Here is a 17,357-nt window from a genome sequence, read left to right as displayed (position 1 = left end):
TATGCTAATGCACAAGGACCAATTTTTAGCTGTAGAAATAGATGAGATTTTTAACAGAAGAACCAGTTTGCTCTTTGAATATCTAACGTAAAAAGATTAATTTACCTTTTTTTTTAGTAGAGGAAGCAAAATGCAAACAAAATCCCCTATAGTAATTTTACAATTTTATAGCATAATTTAACCTTTAAATGATTGGGGAATTTTTTAGTTATGGGTGTACATTATTAGGTTAAATTGTATTATCTGAAAGATGGATATTTGATTTAGTGGTTGGACAATATCTCAAAAATATGGCTCCAAGTTCTTCTTAGTCATCTCTTAGTCATCTCTTAATACGTCTTGGAATTATTTGAAAAACTATTGTACACTAATTTGGACGAATTTTTTGTACCTTTTTGCTCAAAACTCTTTGCATAAATTGAGGATTTAGTACAATTTGATCATTTTTTATCCTCATACTTTTAGAATTTAAAAATTTTAGTCTTGACCAAATAATAATTATTAAATTTATTAAATTAAATTCTATTATTTTCAAAATTTGATGCGTCAAATATATTATTGTGTGTAATGCTGTGTTAGCTTATTATTTCCACATATTACTATAAAAAAAATCAGTTAATAGATTCAAAGATTACAGTTTGCATTAAGCATGAAATTTCGAAATTTTAAAAAATATAGTGGCTAAGAATAATTCACTTAAAATACATGGACTAAATCTATAATTTTAGGCATAAAAAAAAGACCAATAGCATAATTTAACTAAACAGATTTAGATGCTACCATTTAGTTAGACTAAAATTTCAAAATTGAAGTATAAGTGCTAAATTCATAACTTACACAAAATACATTGTTTAATAGCAGAATTTGAACTTTAATATATATATATATATATATATACACACAATATGATTGGGTAAAAAATCTCAATTCTCAAATGTCAGTATCATTACCATCAGTTCTTGGAAACTTTCGATTTTGTAGGTACAAAATTAAGCATATAATATCTGCATGTAAATTGTGATTACGACATTCTTTGTTAACAAGGAAAAAGAACCAAAACCCTATGATATGCATGTGTATATATATATATATATAAACTTTAAATGATATATATGTATGTGAGAGAGAGATTATATATGTTTAAGATTGGTTCAGATTACATAATTCAATTATAGAGTAGAAAAATTTATGTGAATTTTAAATCAATTGGCATGATCGATATTATAACAAAAAAAAATCAAGAAAATAATAAATTTTAGTTTTTTTCGTCTTTTTTTCTTTACTTAACTGGGTTTATGTTGGTTGATTGAGTCCTCGATCTTTTAAAATAGACCTTTCAATTGACTAAATTGATCAGTTAGTTTTAGATTGAGTTAAATTTAAATCGGTTTAATTCAAAGTTTACTTTTTTTTGAGTCATTGAGGGTTTAGATTATTTCAATTTCAAGTTATTCTATATTAGGATTATTCGAGTTTACCAATCAAGATTCCAAATTGTGTCATTTAAAGTTTGTATCATTTTGAATTTGAAACTCAAGTTTGAGTAATTTCAAGTTGAGATTCAAGTAATTGTTGGTTTGGAATATTTCAAGTATGAGTGATTCAAGGTCATTTCAAGTTCAAATCATTTATTGTTGGGTTATTTTTAAGCGCGAGTTAGACAAATTTGGATTATTGACTTTTTATAGTTTAATCAAATTAGATTGAGTTAGAATTTGAATCAATAAAAAATTGAAGTAAATGCTTAATTTTCATTTTGATTACATTTTTGGGTTTAAAAAGAAAAAAAAAATTGAGCCTTAAAGATCCTTTAAAAAAACACGATCTAAGAAATTTGCTTCATTTATATTTAATTTGATACTTAAGTTTTTTTATATCTCATTTAAGTATCTATATTTTCTTACAAAAGCACAAATATCACACATTACATGATAACTTTTGGTTTAAGTATCAAATTTGAACACTATAATTAAATTTAAGTACCAAATCGAATATTAAAATTAAACTATTATAGTAAATAATATATTAACCCATTAATAAATAATTAAATATATGTACATGTGTTTGATTGGAGAAAACATCTTTTTCTCAAATGTCAGCATCATTACTAGAATTTAATGGAAGTTTTGGATTTTGTAGGTGAAAAGTAAAGCATTATAATATGGAATAGTATATGGTATTTGGTGGTGTGTTGTTTTTATAAACATTCTTAATGTGGTTTAGACGAGTATTATGGTGCTGTTTAGTTTATTTTTTGCTTTATGTTATAATATTTAATTTTATTGTTATTATTATTTTTACATTAATTGTAAGTAAACACAACACTTATCTAAACATACCTTTAAAAAAATTGTTATGTATTTTTTTTATATTTTATGAATTTTATTATTTTTTTAGAGAAAATAAATGTTAAAATAATATATAATATTTATATAAACTTATCTACATGAAGTTAAAAAAGAATATTTGACAGCTTTGTAACTTTGTTAAGGTTCAACGTAAAAGAATAATCCCAATTGTAATTTAAATAAATCTGATTAATTATAATTATAATTAATTAGTATAAAAAATAATCGGATTGAAAATAGAATATATCTAGATTTAGATCGTAATATATTTGAGTAGAATTTATGAATGATGAAACTTGAATCACAATAAATATAAAAAAAAATCATACTTAAAATTATCCATATCCCTCCTCAACTCATAAATAGGGCTCAACATACTCGAACTCACGTCCTTTTACATTGATAACAATACTTATACCAATTGAGTTAAGAATTAATCAGCATAAATTTTAAAATTAAATGTTGAATTTTTGGATCATTGATTTCATTGGTTTGAATTAAATTATTTCACTTGCATTATAAATTAAAATGTTAATACTGTTACCTTTAACTACCAGAATATATAACTTTTACCAATACCGGTACCACATTGAACTAAAAAATAATATAAGTACCAGTTTAGAAAAAAAATTTCAAACTCAGATGCCAAATAATATATTAAACCTTTTGAAATATAACCAAGAGATACGTAAATGAATTTAGCCAACCACGTTACCAACTCAATCATAAAGTTTGTATAAATTTTAAGTTGATTGATGTGAGATTTAAGACTCGATGTTATATTTATAAATCAATTTTCTATTTCTCAACAAAATATGAATTTAATAAAATAATAAAAATTATTTTATTTTTATTGCTTCATCGGATTGAGTTAATTTTGGATTAAATAAAATTAATTTGATTTAATTCAAAATTTATTATTTTTTTGTTGTTTAAAATACAAATAAATTTAAATTTAAATTATTTCGAATTCGAGTTAATCAACGCAATTGCTTGGTATTTATTTTGATTTCATATTTGGGTTTAAAAAATACATGATCCAAGAAATTTGGGCCGTATATTCTTTCAGAAAAGCCTAAACTCTTGATTACACAAAAATAAGCCCACATCAGAATCCTTTACGCTGCTCCGCAAAACACCAAATCACAGCCTCGCCCCGCTCCTCACTCCTTTTCCGAAAACAGAAAAGAAAAACACGTCAACGCACTAACGAAGAACTTACACTCTCTCTACGTCGTTGACTGTCGATTTTTCATTCCTTAAAAACAAAACCCTAAACCTTAATTTCTCTCACATTTTCAATGGAATTTTGGGGTAAATTTTCCTTTACATCTTACATTTCTTTCAGTTAAAATTTGTTCTTTGAATATTTGTTTCAATTGCGAAATTAGTTGAAATTAATAATTATTTATGTTTGATTATCGATTATTTACGTTTCTTTGAAAATGCTAATCGTATGTTCAGATGCTGTCTTCTAGTAAGGATTTGATGTTTCAGGCTGTTTCTTTTGCTAACTATTTTTCTTTTAATATGATATTTTTTTATCTTTGATTTTGTATGTAAGAGTGCGGCATGGAATTATATATATATATACATGTTCTCCCAGATAGATTCATTCACTCTTTTGAATTAGAATTTAGGTTTGGTATTTCTATTGATTTTGTTCTTTTAAATTGTTTTCTTAGTTTCATTTCACGTCTGATTAAAGGAAAATTACTTATGTTGTACAATTTTTTCTCAAGCATTTCTCTGTAAAATTTCCCTATAATTTACTCATTATGAATATTGAAGGGAAAAAAAGAAAATGATACCTTTTTTTCCTTGTTAAATCGTAATTTCTTTGGACATTATTAAGGGTTTGAAATAATATTTTATAGTTTGATGTTTTGAATTGGATTACCCTGTTGGAAACCTTTTAGAATATGTTCTATCTGCTACTACTGTTGGTATTGCGTTTCATCATTTGGTGTTATTGTAGTTTTTTACATCTCAATGATGATTGCTTGTCAAATATTTTTTGATTGTTACATATTTGCGATTTCATGTCGGTTTATTCATTTATCCATTGTATCCTTCAATGTTCTTGGGTCTAGTGAATCATGAAAACCTGTCATCATCTGGAATTTGGCAATATATATGTAGGTGCTGAGGTTAAAAGTGGACAGAGCTTTGAGGTTGAATTAGAGGATGATGGCAGTAGGATTTTGCATATTTCACAGGTTATTAAGGAACTCTAATTTCCATAGTTATTGTGTTCTGACAGTAGTTATATATCTATTAATTTTGTCGCTATATATAACTCACAGGCTGCCCTTGGTGAGGTGACCAGTGATAACAAAAAAGAAAAAGGAAATGGAACTGCTTGCATCTATCTCAAATTCAATAATGAAAAGTTTGTAATCGGAACACTTTCCCATGATAAATTCCCCCAGATGCCATTGGATTTGGCTTTGCATAGTAAATTTGAGTTGTCCCATACCTGGAAGAATGGCAGTGTTTATTTCACTGGGTATTATGTTGATACGCCTCAAGGTAGTGGTAAGTCATTCTGCTAGCGTTTTATATTTATTTGGTATCTGATAGTAATATTTAAATATGTAAATCGTGTTTCAATTTTTACTTTACAGGTTCTGAGTCTGAAGAGGAGCTTCTTGAACCCATAGTTAATCCCGTAAAGCCTCATTCTACAGCATCTGATCCTACCACGTCAAAACAGGTTAAGATTGTGGAACCAAAAAAAGCAGAGGATAGTAGTGATGACGAGGATGAAGATGATACTTCTACCGAGGATGAAATGTCCAGTGAGGATCAGGTAGATGCGTAGCAATTATTTTCATAACCAGCTGATATGCTCTTTACAATTTTATGGTGAATCATAATTATGAACAGTTGAACAGAGTGTTAAACGTTTTAATGATTTATGTACATTAGGGACACAGCTATCCTTGAATCTAATTGTTTTTTCTTTTTCACACGCAAATTTACTGAACATAATGTTTACCGTTTCTAGCTTGGTCTTGGTAGGAGCCATTGTTTTGAATTTGATAAAGCTGTTTTTATTGTTGTTTTTATAATCCAGTTTTTGACGGAATACTATGTCTAATTATTGTTGATTCTGGGTTATCATTTTAGGAACCTGGCATGTTAGTAAATGGTGAGAATGAAAGTAACAATGACACTGACAGTGATGAGGATGATAGTGAAGAAGAAAGTTCAGATGAGGATCCTGAGACACCTGAGACGGAAAAGGTAAAGACATGCTTTAAGCTTATTCATTCATGACTTTCAGGGGCGTCAGCTGAGTTTGTACTTTCTCATTCTAATTACTGGTGATTGGTTTTCCTTAGGCTGGACCGAGCAAGAAGAGATCTGCAGAGTCAGCTACAAAGACCCCTGCACCAGAAAAGAAGGCAAAGCTAGTCACTCCCCAAAAGACAGGTACATTTCCCGTCCTATATGTGCTCTTCTTGAGATGTTGATTGATAAATGATTAATGAGGGATCATAATACAAATTTGATTAGTTATAAAATGTTTGCTTGCGCCTTTTTCTATTTCTCTGTTCTTGCTCATTCTTCAATTCACAGTGTTTTTTCTAATTGAAATTTATATTGTTAAAGAGTTGCAAAATCCTTGATGCAGATGGCAAGAAAGTGGGTGGACATACAGCAACACCTCATCCTTCAAAGCAAGCCAGAAAGGCATTGGCTACTACCGGTCAAGTGAATCAGAGTCCAAAGCCAGGCGGTTCATCATTCCTTTGCAAGTCTTGCGGCAGGTCAGTTCCTTATTAAGTAGGGATAAAGAAACATTTAGTCCTTTGAACTTGGCAATTTTTCTCAACTTGGTCCCTGACATTTTTTGGCCTACTCAAGTCTTGGAGCTTGACAAGTTTTCTCAATTTTGGCCCTGAACTTGTTTCCGTAAAGGTATGATGACATGACCCAATGTCATAGTGTGTCCAAGTTTAGGGACTAAATTGAAAAAAGCTATCAAGTTCTGATACTAATATGAACGAAAAAAAAGTTCAGGGAATAAAATGGGGAAAGTTGCCAAGTACATGGATTAAATGTATTTTTGTTTAAATTTGGATTAACATTTCTTGCTTGAAAAAAATTTTCAGGTCATTTGGCTCTGAAAATGCCTTGCAATCTCATTCCAAGGCAAAACATGGAACTGCGGTGTAAAAATGGGTCAGTCTAATAATTAATATCTTTGTTTAACTATTACCATTTCTGGAATGGGCAAACTGAACATAATTAATTAAATGTCTTAGGTGACTGTAATTGATGATTTATGTGTTAAATGAGTAGTATTTGCAAATTATTAGGTTATCTTAAATGAAATCGTGTTCTGCCTATGGCAAAAATTTATGTCATATTATGATTGTGTGTAAATTATTACATATTTAAATTGGCTATTACAAAGAGCATATCAGCTGGTTATGATAATAATTGCTAGACATCTACCTGATCCTCACTAGACATTTCATCCTTGGTAGAAGTATCATCTTCATCCTCGTCATCACTACTATCCTTAAGACATTGTTGATCCGTTGTCATATCTTGAAGATTCGATGAGATTGCAGGCTTGTCATGGTATGAGAGCTTGACACCAGCAACCAATCAGAATGGAGAGAACGAAGAATTGTTCAATGATAATCAAATAAGCAATCCGATATCGCGTATAGGCATGACAAGTCGCGTTGAAGAGCTCGACAAATTGGAACCTAAAAAAAGAGGCACAGAGGAACAGTGCAACTCCCAAGAATCAGCAATGCGGAAAAATAGAAAATTTACCAAGGAAGAGATAGCTGAACATAAAACTGGGCCGCAAATAAGAGTGCTATACAGAGGTCGGATTGACAGACAGATAGAACAAGTAAATTCTCCTAATTTAATTCAATAATTATTGTTTATATATATCGTAGTAGATGATCTAAAAAATCCTTGTATCGACAATGTAAATATGTTTGTTTCTTTTAACACCTATTTTGTGTGTATATTTTGGGAATGGAAGGACAAGAAGACATATGGAATCAGTGCTTGTTAAGCCATGGCCAATGCAACCGGATGTGCAGTGCATTCAGCAAGAGTTTCAAGCAATAGCTAAGGCGAATTTAGAACCAGAAGAGGATAAGGAAAGATTGCTTGAAGTAGCATCCAAATTTGATATATTACACCGACAGCATAAAGAGGTATGTTAAATTTTTACAAATTTAATTACTCAATCTAAGTATTCCATCTAACTTTTTAATTTGGCATAACTAAGGGGAGACTTAGATTGAGTAATTAAATTTGTAAAAATTTAACATACCTCTTTACGCTGTCGGTGTAATAAATCAAACTTGGATGCTACTTCAAGCGATCTTTTCTTATCCTCTTCTGGTTCTAAATTGGCCTTAGCTATTGCTTGGAACTCTTGCTGAATGCACTGCACATCCGGTTGCACTGGCCATGGCTTGACGAGCACTGATTCCATACCTGTCTTCTTGTCCTTCCATTCCCAAAATATACACACAAAATAGGTGTTAAAAGAAACAAACATATTTACATTTTCGATACAAGGATTTTTTGGATCATCTACTACGATATATATAAACAATAATTATTAAATTAAATTAGGAGAATTTTCTTGTTCTATCTGTCTGTCAATCCGACCTTTGTATAGCACCCTTATTTGCAGCCCAGTTTTATTTTCAGCTATCTCTTCCTTGGTAAATTTTCTATTTTTCCGCATTGCTAATTCTTGTGAGTTGCACTGTGCCTTTTTTTTTAGGTTCCAGTTTGTCGAGCTCTTCAACATGACTTGTCATGCCTATACGCGATCTTTCCTTTTCTTTTTTGGGCCGATGCTTCAGCCTCGATATTAGCTACGAACAATTAAAATAATTTCACAATTATTAGCATAACACAATTTAAATGCTGAAATTTTTATCTAACATTTACTGTAATTCCACTTTAATCCCAACTAAACCTATATATTTTTCTTTCTCAATTCATACCTTTTTACTACTCAATTTCTTACCAAACTCACATCTAACTACTTAATTTTTTATCATATTTTCATAATTTTGAATTTATTTCAATTTAATCCCTAAAACTCAAAACTTATAGCTTAGTTTAAAATTCAATCCTTTATTCAATTCTAATCAAAATTTCTATCAAATAAACCCCCAATTCCATCATTTGTTCAACATAAACCCTACTAAAAAATCTATTAACTTTCAAATTTTCAACTTAAATTCAAGAGTATTTCACTCTAAGATTCCAAAAACATCAAATTTATAAGAAAAGAACTTGATTAAACTTATCAATTAAACTTCAAGCTTTAAAACCTTAATTTTCCCTTTCTTCTTTCTTTCCTTTTTCTTTCCTGTTCTGTTTCGAAATGTCCTCTGTTTCTTTTTTACTTTATTTTATTTCATTTCTTTTATTTTACTGACTTTATAATAATTATAAATATCTTATTTAATAACAAATATATATATTACAATTGGACACACATATATTTTACACTTGCCTATTATCATCACCATCCAATTGTCCTTATTTTATTTAGTTTATATAATTTAATATTTTAATATGATAAAAATCTTTTTACTTAAATAAAAAGTAACTAAATAAATATATTACAAATGTATAAATATATGAATTACACTTATATAATTTAATCACCATACATTTGTCTTTATTTTAATTTATTTTTAATAATAATAATCATAATTTAATAATATAAATTATAATTCAATAGAATAATAATAAATAATAAATATCTATATACTTAAATAAAAAAGTAATTAATAATTAAATTATATATATTTATATAATTAAAATCTAAAAATATCTTAGATTTTAACATGTTTGCCCTTTTTACTAAATGGCTTAATTGCCATTTTAGCCCTTTTTACTTTCTTTTAATCTATAATTAGACTTTCACTCTTTATTCAATTTAATCTTTTTTGCTAATTACTCTAAATTAAGCTAAATTTACTTAATTAAAAACTAATTAGACACACCACTAGACTCATAAATATTTTTAATAATTATTTTCTAACTTATTTCACTAAGACGGAGGCCCGATAACACACTTTTCCGGTGCCTACGGATTTTGGGTCGTTACATGGACTCATATGAATTTTTTTAAGAAAAAAATTCTTAATAAGTATTTTCAAGGCTATTTTTTATTGTTACATGACACTATTAAGTGATTTTTTTTATTTTAAAATTTTATACCAAAGAATTTCAACGATGATAATAATTGAACTTAAATTTTTAAACTCGAAGAATAAAAAACGCTACTTTTAAATTTAAAAATAAAGGAATCAAAATTTAAATATACCAAATATATATGTACTTAAAACCTATTTTAACCTTCAAAATTTTACTTATCACCAAATAGTCAACCCAACGTTACTTTGAAAGTTTTAGCCACATGTGCCGACACATATTCAGATATACATATATGATATGACCAGCTTCCTTCGAATATAAGAGAAAATTTGAAAAATAATTGAGCATACCCATTTAAAAATGAAGAATGGAAGCAATGAATCACGTAGATGAACCATTTAAATATGAATATTTAAATATGAATATTTTTTGAAAATTTATGCCGATATTGCAAATGTGTCAGGTGACACCATTTAAAAAACACCAATTAAAAAAGTATTTTTTTAAAATCGTAGTGTCGCCAACCAATCAGGTGGCACCTATTTTTATAGTAGAAAATACCCCATTTTCGTAAATAATCTAGATTCAATATCATTTTCATAATTAATTATTATTTTTATAAAAAAACCCTTCAAATTTTATTAAAAATTATACAAATATAACTAATATTTATAAAAAATATATATTATTTTTTAAATCATTAATAATTGTAAGGATTATTTAAAAATTATAAAAATTATAAAAATATTAAAAATTATAAAAATTGTTACAATGTTATTAAAAACATAAATTAGAAGATGCCAAAAATAGGAAGAAATTGCAAAATTATTATGCCAAGATAACCTATAAAATGTCTTATGACACGAGAGATGATTTTTTGTGTTTTTGAGCCCATCACCTGCCTATTTGTTTGTTTTTTTTTTTTTTGCTTCATTCGAACTGTTCTGTTGTAAAAAACGAACAGAACAGCAACAAAAGTTTAACAATATAGCATACTAAATCAAACACATTCAATCGCTAACAGACCTACGATAACAACAAAGCAATAACTCACCACCAAGTTTAAAACATTTTCACCTGATTTATACCTACAATCTCCAAAGAAGATGCCATTTCGAATCTAAACTTTTCCGCCATCGAGAAAACGACATTTCCAACCTATCCAAAGTCTCTATCAATTCCAGCAAAAATTAGCTTGAAGAGACCAAGATCTCAACAATTTGTTTGCACACCAAGATAACACCATAATTGAACCAAGTTAAATATATAATAAAACATTAAGCTTCCAGTTCAAAGCTTAAAATACTTCCAAAACGCAACCATCACAGCGCCAGTCTCTGCCACATCGGAAACATTCCATTTGTATTCTTGCCTGCCAAGCTCGAACATGATTTTTTTGTGTGATTTTTGAAGGCTGCATCAAAGTTTATTTTGATAAACGTTGGATCTTGTGGGCGCCATCTCTCCATCATAATCTCTTAGCATGTAAATTTCTCTCTATATCATCAATTTCCTTGAGGTATTCTCTTAATTCATGTGAAGATTTTTTAATCCCTTCATGCATCTCTTTATTCCTTGTTGTCCAAATGATCTAAGGAGCACAGAACACTGTTCTACATTTGCGTGCTAAAATGGTAGACACAATTTCCATTAACTAGTCTCTAAATCCACTCTGTAATACATCCTGATTCCATGTTTTTTTTTCTAACTGCTATCATATTTCTTTTACAGTGATAAAATCTTGGAAAGCATGCTCTGTTGTTTCAGTTCCATCTGAGTATCAAGGACAGACGTTGAACTTCGAAGCCTTCTGTAAAGATTACAATACGTTGGAATGTAGTTATTAAGTAGCCTCCATATTGTAATCTTAATTTTTTATGGCAAATCTGTCTGCCACAACTTCTTGTAGAAAATGTTGTGATCAGTATTGTAGTGTCTAGGCTCAGATGTATAACAATCTTGTGTAACCACTCCTAACGATGTACTCACCAGGTGCCTCACCCCACCAGACCAACCTGTCTTCCTGAGTGTGTTGGATAGTGGAATACAAAGGATGCGCTCAGCTTCTTTCGAGGAAAAATGATTGGTAATAACATCTCTCTTCCAGCATCTTTGTTCTTGATCGATTAATTCCGAGACAACATTATAATCACCAATCCTAACAATATTGTGAACTTTGAAGTCCACAGATCTCGGTAGTCACACATCCTCCCAAATTGAGATATTTGTCCCTGCCCCAGCTTGCCAACACATCCCCTCCTGCAGCACTCTCTTGGTGGCCCATATACTCTTCTAGGTTCATATATGATGGATTACTCCCTGAATTCGACCTCATAAAGATAGTCTCTAGGTAATATTTTCCCTTTAGCATTCACGATAGTAGAGAATTTGGGTATTTTGCTAAATGCCATCCTCAACATTAAACTTAAGTTCTGCATCCCAAGCCCCCATCCTAAATTTAACTCAGATCAGATCAAATTATTGAAATACTAACTTTTTTTTAACACCAATTTAGAACAAAAATAGAAAGAAATAAGCAAGTCAACGAGCAATGAAATGTTCTTTGAAATAACGGAAATTTCCTCAATTAATTAAAGAAATTGCCATTAAAAAGAGGAAATTCAGCAAAATCAAAGAAAAAAAAAGAATAGAGATTAAGTAAAATGAATAAGAAAATTCGGCAACACTTACTACTTCGATGGAGTGAAGAGAAGAGAGGAGAAAAAGAGTAAGCAAGGGAATAAATCTCAAAATTATATATAAATTTTGATTTAATGTGTAATTGTATACATAAATTTTAATGTGGTGCAACTATACGCGCGAAACTCTAATTGTGGTTCTCATGTTTACTTCAAACTTTAATTTTGATTTAATTATGCATATTTAAAAAAATGATTTATTTATTTTCATATTGGATAAATGTAGTTGTTTATGTATGCATTCTATAAACATAAAATGATGTTAAATAAATAATTGTGTTAGTCATTTAAAAGAATTTGATCAAATCAAAATTTCATGTATAAAATTGTACAAAATTAAAGTTCATATATAAAATTGCTTGTTAAATCATAGAGAAAAAAAAGGGAAGAATGTAGATGAAGTTTTCATAATTGATCCAACTGATAATATTATCGATTTTAAATTCAATTGTTTTTTTCAGTTCGATTGAATAAAATAAAATTATATTAAGAATAAAAAATTAGTTTAATTAGTTTGATTACAGTTCAACTGGTTCAATCATTCGATTCAACTAATCTGATCAGTTTACGGGTCAATCGTCTAACCCTTTATTTTGAATCAATATCTTGATCGGTTCTCAATCTAATTGATTCCATTTACGAGTTTAGTTTAGTTCTGTAAACAATGATGTACATTTGATGTGCAAAGATCAAGGAAACTTTGAGAATATAGATGTAATAGTGGTGGAGCGGATGGGCTTTCACCACTTTGACCTCGACTTGATATTATATACACTAATTATTGACTTGATTTGAAATTAAATATTAATTTAATTGTTCCAATTCCGATAAAAAAAATCAAAGTTATATTCAATTTTGACTTCAACTTGAATTGATATGACACTTTTTTATGTATTTTTATTAAAATAAAATAATAATTTTTAACTTTAATTATTTTTAATGATACTATGAATTGTTTTTTTGGTAAAATTATATTAGAGCAAATATTATATAAATTTTATTTTTATATATTTTAAGTGAATATTATATACTAAAAATTCTATCACACATATATGCGTTTAAAATTAACCTACGATAAATAAAAATGTATGGTTTGAAATTAATAATAATAACAAATATATATATAATATGGAATTAAAATAAAAATGTGGGTCAAAAATTTTGTGTAATACTATTAAAATATACAAAAAAAAGCATTGATTGGAGTGGTAAAGTTGAGGTTTTATGTTTGATAATGGTATAGGTTCAACCCTTCATATTTGTAATTTTTTATTGATTTTATTTAAAATGTAAAAAGACAAAATTGCCATTATAAGAATATAATTTATTTAAAATATATAAAGGTAATTTAGTAATTTCTCAAATCGAGTTGGTGTGGATGTGACACCAATCAATCAGGAATTTAAATAATAATATAAAAGTAAAAAGAAACATCATTGTAAAAATGTAAAAAAAAACTTGTAAAAATTATTTTTTTCAAATTTATTAAAACATAAATAATATTTAAAAGTATTAAAAAGTCGTAAAAATTGTTAAAAATTGTGAATATCATTAAAATTTTTAAATAATGATTAGAAATTGTAAAAATTATTGAAATTTTATAAGAATTTTAAAAATTTTTAAAAATTATAATAATTTTTGTTAAAAATAAAAAAATTTAATAATCCCAAAATAGAGCAACGAAAAAAATCAAATTCAAACTTACTAATATTTGACATCAATAACTCATGACTTTAATTTTAATATTGAATATTTTAATTCAAACTCAAAATTGAGCTTAGACCTCATAATCAAACATAAATTAAATTAATTTTTTACGAAATTGATGAATTCAATCTTGTACCCTCTTTAGTATTTAATTTTAATTAATAGACTAAACAAAATTTATAACTTAAAATTCAATCCTTAATTTATTTGGTGCTTAAATTTTTTAAGCAACAAACATAATATTGATCTCAATAAACTTCATATGGAAATCCAGAGTTAAGGACAAACACATTAAAGACAATACTATTGTAGACATAGCAGCAAGCCAACAACAATAACAACACAACCATTTGCTTTTGCGTAGCTATTTTTTTGCAGTCGATTTGTAAAGATTTTGAACAGCAAAATAGGCGAGCAATTTCTCCTTCAACAGATTATCAGCAAATCTCACTTGAAAACCAAATTTCTCAGCAGCGTAATTAAGTGTGGCGCCCCACTTTTTCAACGTATCCCAATCCAAATCCCCAACCGAGAAATCTTCCATCTCTTTGATCGCAGCACAGACCAGAATTTGAATGTTGATCAGAACAAATTCAGTAGTTTCTCCACGATCTTTTTCGATTTGGATGGCAATAGATTCGAGGTACTCTGGGATTTCCCCCCTAGCATTCTTCAATGCCTGTTCCAAGCCTGGGAAATCTTTGCATTTCACTTTGTCATTGCCATTGTCATAAAGTTGGTTCACTAAATCACGGAATTTAGATTGTAGTCCTTCACGAGTTAGATCATCGGATGCAGTAACTTTTACCTTCCATTGGAGGTGGGAAAAAGAAGAAGAAGTAATACTTGATTAGATTAGTAATACTTAAACGGCTCATGAGCCATAAATTGAATATGAATTAGTAAGTTGGATCAAGAGACTTACATTATTTATCCCTCTTTTGGTTGGATCATTGTAAATTTTCACTATTTCTGGCACGGATGACTTGATAAACTCCTCTTCATTTATTGTTAATGATTCTAGTCGATAGTTGATAGACTGATGCTCGAATTCTGCCATGCCATAACCCATCTTGTTGTTCGGACCTGAGAAATTTAACTCAGATTTCCCAATTCAGAACAAAAGAATAATTATAAAGAAGGATATGATAGCGAATTAGTTGATTTATGAGTACTTACAGGTTTCATGTATCTATATCGGTGAAGAGAAGAGACAGAAAAGGCCACCTCCACCGAAGAGTAAAGTAGGAGAAACAGAGGAATTCATTGGTTAGAGAATGTATATCTTTATTTCCAGATTTTGAATAGAATTTAATGATCTTAATTTGACAACCCATTTTTGAGATTGAAAGTAAACTGATTTGGAACGTACCTTTTCCATCGTCTTCATCCTACTAGTGTCATGGACTTAGATTTTTCGAACACGAATGAGAATAAAAGCCAGAGAAAAGTAACAACACTTAAGAGAAATAGACAATGAGAGCAGAGACCTCTATTTATAGATATAGATCGAAATACATTAATGGCTAAGATTAAAAGTTATCTAAATATCAAATCTCTAAGATTACAGAATCGTATCTTCTAAATATTATATTTAATGTCTAGGATCACATATTTATGAAGATCACTTTCCATATTTGTCAAGTATATCTTTGAAGATTACTTTCCATATTTCCTAAGCTCGCATGGTTGAGAATCAAAAGGTGTTTTCCATTTGAAGCAAAATTCACTGAACTTATTTGGTTTGATCAACTTTGGGTTTCTATATTTACTTTTCTCTATTTGAACTATATGGTTTTGGGTGTCTTGCATGGACTTGGTGTTTTGCAATATAATTTATACTATATGATTTTTGAGACATTGATATATATTTTATCACCATGTGCTAATCTATATATGAAATTGTGTTTGTTATTTTACCTAGTTTATTAAGTTAAATAGGTCGGTTTTCTTTTAAGATTTAAAAAAAATAAGTCGATTTTGAAAGAAGTGTGTGAAAGTGCATCCAACTCTCTCTAAAATCAATCTATTTTCCTAAAACTACATACATATATTGCGCTTTACTTCACTCAGGCTAGCACTTTTCTTGCACCAATTTAAGGGTTCTAGCACCTAGTGTCACGGGGCTAGACCTTTCGTCTTACAATCCGTGCGGCCTTAGGCAATTTGCTCGTCCAAACTCGCCCAAGTCAGCCTTTTCTCGAATGAGGATTCCTTAAGAACTCCTCCAAGGCACCAACTCGTACAGCGGAAGACTTATGCCAAAAGAAGCTTATAAAGAACAACAGAAAGGGACGCTCGTAAAGTGTTTGAGTAAATGCTCTCTATTCTTTTATTCACAAATAATAATGAAACAATGAATGGAGTTAGTACAAATGAGGGGAAGGCTCTCTATTTATACTTGAGCTCCCCAAAACTGTCGGTCAAGATACAATTACATCGACGAACGAGATTAACTAATCCCATGATTTAAGGGATTTTACAAGATATTGCCATATCAAATCCTATCTAATCTTACAACATATGATTCCCTCTATCTTTAAGATTAGTTACCATAGTAACTAAGTTGCCATATCTTCGCTATCGGGCCAACCAGGCTTCAATCTGACAGGCTTCTCCAATAGTTCCTTGAATCGGGACAGCTCTCGTGGGCCAAATGATCCCCATCTAAGTAATAGACCTCTATCAGATGCATTTGGTTCAATGGTCACGGGCTTTGAACTCTGGCCCGTGACATTCTCCCCCACCCATTCTCGCAACGTCCTCGTTGCGACTCTTGAATGGAACTGACTTGATTCGCCTCGGATCTTACTCGTTGCCTTAGCTCTTCTCTTTTTTCAGGACTTCTGCTTCGGCTTCCGTCGCTTCTTCACTCGAGCCGTCCTACTCGTTTGTACATCTCGACGACAAGGAGTTATGTCACTCCCTTGCCCACATTCTAACTTTCCTCGAACAGAATCCTCGTGATTTATAACACTTGGCTTCGCTTTGCCCACAGTCTCTCGGCCTCCTTGCTCAAGAACTTCGAAAGGGCCCTTACGTTCTCGCCAAGTGCACAAGTTAGAATGCAAAACACTATCAGAGTGTTCCGAATGTACTTTTGCATTTACTCGGGTCAACTGTCCCAAATGCATCACTTCTTTTTCCTTGAAGTCCGATGCACCACCCACCTCTCCCATAGGTGGAAGCCTTGTCGATGACTCGGCCAACTCCGACGCTTCACTCGATTCGAGCCTCATTGGTTCCAGCTTCACTGTTTTCATCGCAACTTCTTCCTCTAAGTTCGATGACAAACTCACCTCTTCCTTGGGTGGAAGCCCCTCCGACGACTTACCATGCTCGGACGTTGCCTTTCCTTTGACTACAGCTTGCTTTAGACAGTTCCATAACTCATGCGGACCACGGCACAAGAAGCATTTTACTCGCTTCTTTT

General features: G+C 30.0%; 2 protein-coding genes across 8 annotated transcripts; one reads left to right on the top strand and one right to left on the bottom strand.

Moving 5' to 3' along the window:
- The first annotated feature begins 3,468 nt into the window (after positions 1 to 3,468).
- LOC121209526 (histone deacetylase HDT1) lies at positions 3,469 to 8,343 on the top strand. Of its 7 annotated transcripts, none has more exons than XR_005904643.1 (10): positions 3,483 to 3,662; positions 4,491 to 4,567; positions 4,655 to 4,886; positions 4,976 to 5,160; positions 5,481 to 5,597; positions 5,696 to 5,786; positions 5,989 to 6,124; positions 6,470 to 6,539; positions 6,935 to 7,227; positions 7,366 to 8,343. XR_005904643.1 is itself a non-coding variant. In XM_041080320.1 (9 exons), the coding sequence occupies exons 1-8, from the start codon at positions 3,650 to 3,652 to the stop codon at positions 6,531 to 6,533; spliced, it is 915 nt and encodes a 304-aa protein (XP_040936254.1). In that variant the 5' UTR covers positions 3,483 to 3,649; the 3' UTR covers positions 6,534 to 6,539; positions 6,935 to 8,343. The 7 variants fall into 7 exon arrangements, 3 of the variants coding, with proteins under 3 accessions (XP_040936255.1, XP_040936256.1, XP_040936254.1); XR_005904645.1 differs by having other exon boundaries at positions 6,918 to 7,227; XR_005904646.1 differs by having other exon boundaries at positions 6,851 to 7,227.
- A 5,771-nt stretch (positions 8,344 to 14,114) lies between these two features.
- Positions 14,115 to 15,379, bottom strand: LOC121209525 (uncharacterized). Its single transcript, XM_041080319.1, has 4 exons — positions 15,297 to 15,379; positions 15,104 to 15,116; positions 14,850 to 15,010; positions 14,115 to 14,732 (listed from the first exon to the last, which is right to left on the bottom strand). The coding sequence occupies exons 1-4, from the start codon at positions 15,312 to 15,314 to the stop codon at positions 14,289 to 14,291; spliced, it is 636 nt and encodes a 211-aa protein (XP_040936253.1). The 5' UTR covers positions 15,315 to 15,379; the 3' UTR covers positions 14,115 to 14,288.
- Between the last annotated feature and the right edge of the window lie 1,978 nt (positions 15,380 to 17,357).

The sequence above is a fragment of the Gossypium hirsutum genome, chromosome A11, assembly GCF_007990345.1.
Source record: "Gossypium hirsutum isolate 1008001.06 chromosome A11, Gossypium_hirsutum_v2.1, whole genome shotgun sequence".
NCBI classification, from domain to species: Eukaryota; Viridiplantae; Streptophyta; class Magnoliopsida; order Malvales; family Malvaceae; genus Gossypium; species Gossypium hirsutum.
Note: the sequence above shows the minus strand (reverse complement) of the source record. Positions and strands in the feature narration are given on the sequence as shown.